At 33.2% G+C, this 11,211-nt stretch overlaps 1 protein-coding gene across 2 annotated transcripts in view; it reads right to left on the minus strand.

Annotated features, from left to right (window-relative positions):
- The window catches only part of TET2 (tet methylcytosine dioxygenase 2), a 119,496-nt gene that overhangs the window by 13,106 nt on the left and 95,179 nt on the right, over nt 1–11,211 (minus strand). For both annotated transcript variants that reach the window (XM_006216167.4, XM_072939418.1), the window contains exons 7-8: nt 7,882–8,032; nt 5,904–5,993 (exon numbers count right to left, since the gene is read on the minus strand). In XM_006216167.4, the coding sequence (XP_006216229.2) occupies nt 5,904–5,993; nt 7,882–8,032 (241 nt within the window). The remainder of the gene's footprint in view (nt 1–5,903; nt 5,994–7,881; nt 8,033–11,211) is intronic.

Genomic DNA, 11,211 nt, shown 5'->3' on the forward strand with positions numbered 1-11,211 from the left:
TCACAATTGTTTTGTATCAGTGTGATTATTCAATACACAAACTCTACCTTTTAATTAGGAGTGTTAAAAACATTTACATTTAATGTGGTTTTTATATGGTTGGGATTAAATATACCATCTTGTTATTTGTTTTGTATTTGTTAATGTTTCTTTTGATTCCATATTCTTTGTTTAAAATGTTTTGGGATTCATTCCATTCCTGTCTCTTTACTGGAGGGTCACTTATACCCTTTTTAAAGTGGCTGTTTGCTTAAGGTTTACAATGCACTGGACAATCTACATACAAGTAATATTATACCACTCCATGTATAATATAAGAAACTTAGAGCAGTACACTTCCAACCCCGGCCACTGTGCTACTTCTACATGTTATAAACCTTAAATTACATTGTTAATTTTCTGTTTAAAAAATACATATTATCTTTTAAAGAAAAATTTTAAATAAGGGAAAAAGTCTTTTTACTTGCATATATACTATTCATGATGTTTTCATTCCTTATAATCAATCCAGATTTCTTTCTGGTATCATTTTCTTTCTATCAGAGGGCTTCCTTTAAGATTTTTGAAGTGTTAGTCTGCTGGTGGTAAACTATTTCAGCTTTTGTATGTCTGAAAAAAAGTATTTTGCCTTCACTTTTGAGAGTTGTTTTTACTGAGTATGTATTTCTAGGTTGACAGTTTTTTTTTCTTTTCTTTCAGTACTTCAAAGATGTTTCTCTTCTATCTCTCTTTCTCATAGTCTCCTGTGTTTATTATCATTTTTCTTCCTATATGTAATATGTTTTTTCCTCCATCTGTTTTTCACATTTTCTCTTTATCACTGTAAACAAATTGATTTTAAGGTGACTTTATGTAGTTTTTTTCATGTTCCCCACTACCCCACCTCTCTCTGGGGCTTGCTGAGCTTCTGGGATCAATAGGTTTATTGTTTTGAACAAATTTGGGAAAAAAAATTGGCCATTATAAAAATATTTTTCTGTTCTCCTTCTGGGACTTACACATGTATTAGTGTAATAATATTGTGCCCTAGGTCTTTTGAGCTATTCGTTTTATTTTTCTTCTTTCTTTCACTTGGGGACATTTCTATTGCTGTATATCCAGTTTCTCCAATCTGTTAATTCTGTCTATTGTATTCTTTATCCAGACATTATATATTTTTCCATTTCTAGAAGTTCAGTGTGGGTCTGATATCTTCTTAGCTTTTTTAAAAAAATCATGTTCATACTTCCCTCTGTTGTCTTAAATTTATGGCTACTTTAATGTCCTTGTCTATTACATCCTCATCACATGTCATTTCTGGAACTATTTCCATTGATTGCTTCTCCCTTTACCCCCACCACCCCTCATTATGGGTCATATTTTCTAATTTCTTTGTATTCCTGGTAATTTTTGATGAAATGCTAGACATTATAAATTTTACCTTGTTGTTTTTTGAGGCCTTTTGTTGTTTTTGTACTGAGATGTTTAGTTGGAATCAGTTTGATACTTTCAAGTGTTGATTTTAAACATTTTTAGATGGAACCAGAATAATCTAATTTACTTCTGCTACTAAAGCCAGGAGATTCTAAATACTCTACTTGATCTCTTTTATGTTAGGAGTTCTTTTCCTTTTGGATGGTATTAACAAGAATTGTTCCAGGTCCTGTATACAATCAAGGGATTATTCTGCCTGTTTCTTTGTTTTGTGGGGTTTTTTTTTTTTTTTTGCTGTTTTATGAGAGGGAGGTAATTGGGTTTATTTATTTATATTTGGAGGAGGTACTGGGGATTGAACCTAGGACCTCATGCATGCTAAGCATGCGCTGTGCTGCTTGAGCTATACCCTCCCCTCTCTGCCTGTTCCTTTTGATAGTTTTTTTTCCACAGCCATGGTAATCTCTTCACATGCATGCACTGTTCAGTCCTCAGCTGAAGATTCGAGCAGAACCCTCTACAGATCTCTAGAGCTCTTCTCAATGAAGTGCTCTCCTCTCTGGTACTCTGAATTGTGAATTCTAGCACTTTGGCTTCCCCAAATTCTGAACTTTGTTTCCTTAACACAAAGATAACCCTGGAGTCTGTTTAGGCTCCTCCTCTCTGCCTTGAAGCCTAATATGATCTTTAGGAAGTAAGCTGGAGTATGTTTGTAAGTTTATCTATTTTATTTCCTTGCTCTTTGGTGTTACTATCTTGTGCTTCTTATTGTCCTGTGTCTAAAGACACTTGTTTCATGTATTTTTTCTTATTTTTTTTAATATGTGAAAGTAAATCCAGCCGCTGTTAATCCATCATGGCTAGAAGTTGAACTCATAACATAAAGAAGTTTTTGATAGCTTGAATATTATTTATTATTGGGTTCACATAGCATTTTTGTATACTGAAGCTTAAAAAACTCTGGCTAAAGGAAAATGACCATTCTGTCTCACAAACTACAAACACTGGTCTGTGACTTTTTAGTCCATGCTATGCTCTAGTTAGCTTTAGTCTGTTCCTTGAATAAAAAACATACAAAGTCTAGTTGGTCCTTATGCCATCTCATAAGAAATACCATGCAGGGGTCTGTGACTGGATTACTGGAAATTCATCTCTACATCAGAAGACAATTCTAAGTGTGCTGTTCAGTATGGTAGCTGCTAGTCACAAGTGGCAATTTAAATTTAAATTAATTAAAATTAAAGTTCATTAACTCAGTTATCAAGTGTTCAAGAGCCACATGTAGCTAGTAACTACTATTCTGAATAGTATAGACAGAAAATATTTCCACTGTCATAGAATGTTCTCTTGGTCTAAAATGTCATCTCCACACAAGATGAAACCACACAATTTTGAGATTTGAGCCTGCTAATTCAGGCCTAAAGTTTAATGGGAAGATGAGCATAGAAAAGGGAGAGAAATAAGAAAAGAAATAAATCTACTGGATAGATATGAAGGATTATTTAAATTAAGAAAACCTATTTTCTAATTCCATAGAGCTGACAGAAGAAATGCTGTAAAGGCCCAATGGAGCTTAGCTTTAGCACTAAGACTTTATGAAATCAAGGAATAAAGCAAGGAGAATATTCATGTATGAGAAATAAAGGTATTCTATTTAGTTGAGGGAAGGAGGCAAAGACCAAAGGGTAGATTTTGATAGCATCCACAGCCTCGACGCTTTGCATATACTGTATAGAACTATTATCACATGGCTGGTTTTTTTTTTTCTCTAAACCACATTAAAGCATATGGATAAACATTTCCAATAATACCTAGAATGCAATATAAACAATACCTTATCCATTCTCAGCCATTAGTTGATTTAGTTTATATAAGTATTACATTATATAAGTATTACATCTATTTTTTAATGTAGAAATGTACATATGCATTTAAATTTTATTGTGGTAAGAACATAAGACAACAAATTTTTAAATGTACATTATTGCTGACTATAGGTACAACTGTACAGCAGATCTCTAGACCTTAAACATCCCACTTAACTGAAACTTCATGCTAATTCATTAGTATATATACACATTTACTCATAAATTTTGAATCACATCTAAGGAATTTTATCTAATCATCTTGTTATAACTTAAAATTTGGGGCACCTTCATATTTTAGATATTCCAGGTTCAGGAAATGCATAAAATATTCCAAACAAAAAGTAATAGAATAGAATATAAAAGCTTAGAAAATCACTTTTGTATGAGACAGTCAATAATAAGAATCAATGGAGTAAAAAGAATATCCATGCTTGTTGTTTTGTCCCTTTCCCCAGTTAAAACCTTTTGATTAATAATAGCCCCTATAAAAAATTCATTCAACAGAAAATGGCCAAACTTGAAATCTAGCAACATAGGCTCAATTCATTTTCTTTTACAGCCTGATTTATTGTGTTTGTCACCCCTGAATTATTTTACAACAGTACCATGGTAATTCCTTATACTTTTCTGTGACACTAATTAACAGTATTAATCTCATTGTTATTAAGACAGCATTTAAAATAATTTTCATAGACATTCACATACATTTCTAAAAATGTAAGTTGTAACATAAAATTTATAAACAGACTACCATCATTATTAAAGTTTCCTCCCTTGCTCCCACTAAAAAATAGAAAAAGAAAGAAGAATTGGGGCTTGGGGAGAAAGTTCACAATGGAAACAATAGTTAAACTGTTAATTAGAATTGGTCCCCTGTCTGTCTCTGCTATGTAAACTAATCCCCTTAGAAGCTTTAACATTATTAAGTACATGACAATGTTTGCAAAATGTACTACCCTCCACACTTCCCTGTACCCTTGCTCTGTGTACTCTGCTCTGGATACCTTATCACCTCCAGCTTTCCTTCTATCATCCTCCCGCTTCCTCTTAAATCTTTAACCTCTCCCTCTCCACTGCTTCCAATCCCAGTGCTTCCTTCATTGGTTTCTTGTCCTCCTCTCACCCCTAAAATGTTAAATGTTAAAATCATTAGCCACTTCTTAATAATCTCCATTCTGAAAAACTGCATTCGCTTCTACATATTCAGCTACTTCCTGCATTTTGATAATTTTCAAATCACAGTGCTAAACTAGATTTTTCTTCTAATTATTCTAGAAGTATGTAAAACCTAGCTTTGCCAAAATGAAACTTCTGAAATGAAATTTATCATCTTCCCCTCATCTCCCCCAAACTTATTTTTCTTCACTGATTCCTGGTACTAGCTCATAGAACCATCTGGTCAAGCCAGAAATTTGGTGGATCTTCAAATTATCTTTTTCTTATCCTTAAATCCAACTAGTCACTAAGTTCTATAAATTCTACCTCAAATATTTTATATATTTATTTCATTTTCTCTATCTATCATTACTGCTATTTCTTTAAATTAGGACCTTCACATCTCTTGCCCAGTGACTGTAATAGCCTGCTTCTCTCACTGAATCTTCCACTAATCAAAGCTATCTATGCTGTATTTCATTTGTTTGGCTTGAGTGACCTTTTTAAGTGAAATCACTTCGCCCTTCCCCATCCCTAGTATACACTTAGAACACCCCAATGGTGGTAGGTCTCTTACCTACAGGAAAAAGTTCAAAGATCTTTACATGGCCTCCAAGGCCATTTGTGACTTTATACCCCTACTTTCAGGGAAAGCCTTTTCATTCCTTCAGAAATGTGTGCAAACCTCTACCTTGGCTGTTATTTTTCTATAATTGGTATTTTACGTCCTTACATCTTGTATTTTACATCCCTACATCTCCTCTAGAGGAGGAATTTTTTAAAGACGTAGAACCCACACTGCTCATCTTACTGTCCACAGTGACTAAACACAGTGGTTTAGAACAGGCTCTCATTTAGGGCTTTTGAAACAGGGAAGACTTCAGTCTTCTGCCTCCTTCATAAGCATTTAAGAACAAATCACTTAGCCTTCCATATAGATACTGCCTAGCACACTTACAAAATAGAAAAAAAAGAAGTTTGGCTTGGTTCATGAAGCCAAGGCCAAAAGAAAAAAATAAACATCTAGCAAAATCTGACACATCTGGACACATGTATGTACACTTAGCAAGTAGCACACCCATAGCTTTGAATGTATAGACTTCCTGTGAAAACAGTTAACAGGTGGTTAGAACCAATAGTTTGAGCCATCTAATTTTAATTAATCACTAAAGTCTGCTTACAGAGACAAAATTATCCATTTGAGAACAAGATTACTAGATAAAACAGCTTGTGAGTCTTAAAAGCTCATTACTTTTACAGATTAGAAGACCAACAACATGCTCTTTCAAATGGTGTAGGTTTTATATACCAGAAACAGAACATTGCAATGGCTTCAACAGTTAGGAAAAGAAAAAATTAGAAAAGTAAAGGAAAATCATTGCTTCAAAAATATGTTTGGAAGTAGATAGGTAGGTCATCAACAGTGAGTAACAGTTCCAGTCATTGTCAATAACTGTTAAAACTTACCTGGTTATTATACGCATCGGGTGCAAGTTTCTTGTATGTTGGTGCCATAAGAGTGGACAGGTTTTGCAAATGAGACTCCAGTTTCTCTTCCTGTATAAAATGAATAATCCTCCATATTAAATTCTAAATCCATTCTTCATGAAAGAGGCTATCAGTTAGATTCCTTGCCCCCCTATATATTAGATCCAAATCACAAGACACAGCGTCTCTTATTAAAAAACTAAAGCATCTTAACATGACTATTTCTAAGTGGAAAGTATAGACCATGTATTACCTATTTTTGTATGTGTTGTTAAATATCAAGCTCTTTGATATTTTCTTAAGATTAATCAGTTTTCTACTTTGCATGCAGATATCTGGCATTTTATAAATATAAGCCTCTGCTGGTAGCAGGGTTAGGAGAATGAAGTCAGACAGTCTTTAAAGGGTCACATTCTCTACTGCCTAATTAGTGGCCACGGAAGGTGAGCTACTGAAAAGATTTGTTTGGTTTAATTTCTTATTTCCAATCTTTATATTTTTAAATGTTTATAAAAATAACATTTCAAAATTTGAAATGATCTCTCCATAGAGCAACTAAAAGTTACCAGGTGATTCAAATATGAACAAAACTCTCAGAACTATAAGGTGTGGTATATATGAAAAACTGTAAAGTTTACTTGAAAGGAGAAATGTTCAGTTACACTCCCTCCTCCCAACTGAAGAACAGATTTCAAGCAATATGTTTTTTTAAAATGGTAGACAATACTTGGTTGGTCCATTCATACTTAGACATGCTCATTTCACAGTGATATCTCTCTAAAAACCTCTGGAGTTGTAACCAGCTGGCAGAGATAAACATATTTGCATTTTAGAAGATGAGGTTTCTGAGTGGCGCACTCCTACCTAACTGAGGGAGATGTCACCAGCCATCCCCCAGATTTGGTTTACATGAAACCTGGTTAGAGTGATAAACATTTATGAAGTAGTGGTGAAAATAATCTCTCCACTGTGAAAAACTTAAGTGGAGCACAGCATGCAAAATTGCTATTAGGTTTATTACATATTTGGGGCTTTTTCTTATGAAAAGAGGACATCTAGTACATTAATACAGTTTATTAAAATATTATGCTCCTATAAAAAATTATATCATGACTTGAACTTTTGCACTTTATTAAACTGCTTATTATTATAGTCACAAATACTAAGGTTAACAGTTTTGTTCAATTAGAGGGACATTTAATTATTATTATATCCACAGTCTAACTATATTTCAATTGCATTTAAAATTTGAAAGAAATTATAAGCTATATAGATTCACTAAAAACTTGACCATATTTAAATGCTAAATATACTGAGGTTTTCTGATTATCGAAAATTAGCATACTCTAGAATACATGCTACCCTAAACTTATTAAATTTGATACCAATCCGCAAGTTATTTTGAGAAATATTTATCTTAGAGAAAGGACAAAAACCAGTGACTTAAATGAGAAATCAGTGATATGAAAATCTAAATGTTCTAGTTACTTGAATGCATTCATTATAGTAACATTAAACCATCTAACCTCATGGTGTGAAAATATGACTAGAAATGGTCTTTTATAAATGCGGCAGTCATGAACATGACTTCTATAATTCAGGTTCAAAAGATGAAAGTTTTAACACCAAGGTTTTAACATTTAGTTTTAATACTGAGGGGACAGCTATGTGAAACTCTAGAATTAACATTAATGATAAAGAATGAAGAGGAAAGGCCATAGGTATAAAGAGTTTATGTTGCTCAAACTTTATTACTTTGGTATCCCATGGTTGTTACTATGCTAATTTCATGAAATTGTTATAGACGCACATAATTTAGCCAAAATTTTGCTGGTTCATCTCTCAGATGAAATTCTCTCTGTTAACAAGAGTTTAACAGAGTTATATCATATTGTTCACTGTGCTCATCAATTCTCCACGAAAAAGAAACAAATTATATATCAGGAAGTAAACAAACCTCTTTTGGGTCATCCCCAAGCAGCTTAAATTTTCTTGGGATCTTGCTTCTGGCAAACTTACATCCATTGTAGTACATGCTCCATGAACAACCAAAAGAAAAGGAGGCACCACAGGTCTCTGGGTCCAGCCCCTGGCAGGCACAGGTTCTCCTGAGAAATCAAAGAACGAAGTTCGTGACTATGGACAGCATTGCCTAGGCTATCGATCTCACAGACTGAGTGTCTGCTTTCAAAAACGAGTGCAGATTAGTTTTAAAAGAAGTCTAACTATATGTTAAGCTGTGCCACAATCACATCAGAAAAAAACTATTCCAATTGATTTTAAAACACGATTTAAACAAAGTTTTCACTGTAGTATAATACACACACAGAAAAGTACACAGAATTTTATAGCCTGCAAGTGCTCACAAGTGAAACATACCTGAATAGCATTCAAACTAAGAAACAAAACATAAATACTTGCACCCCAGATTACCATCTTATATTTCCTTCCAGGCATTGCCCCTCTGACAGTAACTTCTATTGAAATAGATTATATAGTATAAAAATAGGCAAAACTAAAATATATACTATATACCTACTCTGAATATCGTGTGTATATGTATGTGTATGTATATCTCCTGTTTTTAATACTATATATAATATACTATAAACCTACTGAATTTAGTCTTCATGTGTGTATATATATATAGATTTGCCTACTTGTATACTATAGCTATGTGTACATATATGTATGTGTGTATATAGTTTTTCCTATTTTTATACCATGTATAGTACACATATACAGCTATATATATATATAGTTTTGAGTATTTTAATACTATATAGTATGCTACATAAAAACAGGCAAAACTATATACACACACACAAATACATAACATACATACCACTTACATGTGATTAACTGGTATAAGCCTGTGCCTTGCTTTTCTTCAGCACTGTTTGGCATATCCATCCACAATGTTGCATGTAGCTGTAATTTATTAATGTATTTACTCACTGAGCATAGTTTTTTATTGTATGAATATGCCGCAAATTAAGCATTCCATCATTGATGAGCATTTGAGTGCTTTCTAGCTTTTGGCTAAAACACAGTGTTACGACTTTATGGCCCAAATCAGTTATATCCTAAGGGCAATAAACAGACAAAAGCAAAGAAACCAAAAACAAACCCTGATGAAACACCTTACTAAGAAAATTATATTCAGTAGGTATTTTTTCCAGCTTTATTGAGGTATAATTGACAAATAAAATATTTATTTAAAGTAAACAATGTGATGATCTTATATAAGCATAAATTATGAAAGGATTCTCCCATCAAGTTAATTAACACATCACCACCTCACATATTTATCTTTTCTTTCTTGCAAAGAACATTTAAGTTCTACTCTTTCAGCAAATTTCAATTACACAGTGAGGTGTCATCAACCATAGTCACCATGTTATACATCAGATCCTCAGATCGTACTCATTTTATAACTGAAAGATTATTCTCTTTTATTAACTTCTCCCTATTTCCCTCACCCGTTCCCCCCAGCCTCTCACAAATATTTTTCTACTCTTTCATGAGTTTGACTTTTGGTTGTTTTTGATTCCAGGTATGAGTGATACCATGCAGTATTTGCCTTTCTCTATCTGGTTTATATCGCTTAGCATAATACCCTCCAGGTTTATCCATATTGTTGAAAATGGGAGAATTTTCTTTTTCAAAAGCTGAATAACATTCCTCTGTGTGTGTGTGTGTGTACACATGCCACAACTTTATCCGTTCATCCATTGATGGACACTTAGGTTGTCTCCACATCTTAGGTACTGTAAAGAATGCTATGTTCATCAGGAATACTGGCTGGTAATTTTCTTTTCTTGTAGTGTCCTTGTCTGATTTTTTTTTTTAATTGGAGTAACGCTGGCCTCATAAAATGAGTTTGGAAGTGATCCTTTCTCTTCAATTCTTTGGAAGAGTTTGAGAAGGACTGGTAGTAATTCATCTTAACTGTTTGGTAGAATTCACTGTTGAAGCCACCTGGTGATGAACTTTTTTGTGAGGTTTTTGATTACTGATTCAATCTCCTTACTAGCAGTTGGTCTGTTCATATTTTCTGTTTCTTCATGACAGCCTTGGTAAGCTGTACGTTTCTAGGAATTTATCTATTTCTTCTAGGTTGTTGGTGTATAATTATTCATAGTATTTGTATTTATGTGGTATCAGTTGTTATACCTTTCCTTTCATTTGTAATTTTATTTCTTTTCTCTCTCCTTCTGGTAAGTGTAGCTAAAGGTTTGCCTGTTTTATATTTTACAAAAAAATGTTCTCAGTTTCATTCGTTTTTTTTTTCCTATTGTCTGTTAAGTCTGTATTTCATTTATTTCCACTTTGATCTTTGTTATTTCCTTCCTTCTAGTAACTTTGGGCTTAGTTTGTTCTTTGTCAGGTTCCTTGAGGTGTGAAGTTAGGTTGTTTAAGAGAGAGCATTCTTTTCTCTTAGCATAGGTATTTATCACTATGTGGTTTCCTCTTAGAACTGGTTTGCTGCATCCTAGAAATGTTGGTATGTTTGTCTTGAGATATTTTTCAGCCATTATTTCTTGAGTAAGCCTTCTATCTCTTTTTCTTTCTTCTCCTTTTAGGACCCCTATAATGTATATGTTGGTCCTCTTATGGTGTCCGATAAATCCTTCAAACTATCTTCACTCTTTTTTATTCTTTTTCCTTTTTGTTCCTCTTCTTGAATGAGTTCCACTGTCCTATCTTTGAGTTGTACACCAGTCCTTTTTTCCACTTGATGTAGTCTGCTGTTGAATCCCTCTAGTGAATTTTTCAGCTTATTTATATTCTTCAACCCCATAATTTGTTTGGTATTTTCTATCTCTTTGCTAAATTCTCATTTTGCTTATGAATTGCTCTCCTGATCTCTTAGTAGTAATGATATTATTTTGAAATTACTTATGGACATTGTGACATGAAGAAATCACTGTTAATGTCAAGAATTTCAGCGTAAAAGTAAAGATCCTATAATCCTATGAATAGGAAATAACCATATGAACTCATGATAATGATTTAAAAAGCTCAAATTTTCTTTCTAAAAAAAAATTACTTCCTATGTCTGCCCACTGAAAACACCTTAAAGTAACAGTATCTTTGTAGCAATGAGAACATCTGGACACAGACTGTGATCTCTAAGTATCATTTCTCACTGAAATGAATATAGATTAAAATCCATCACGTTTTTTTTAATGAGAGCAAAAAGAAAGAATAAGCTAACTGATTATTTTTGGATGGTTACTAAGGCACCAAATCACTATTTTGAAATTTCACAACTAAAGATACT

Source organism: Vicugna pacos, chromosome 2, assembly GCF_048564905.1.
Source record: "Vicugna pacos chromosome 2, VicPac4, whole genome shotgun sequence".
Classification (NCBI taxonomy): domain Eukaryota; kingdom Metazoa; phylum Chordata; class Mammalia; order Artiodactyla; family Camelidae; genus Vicugna; species Vicugna pacos.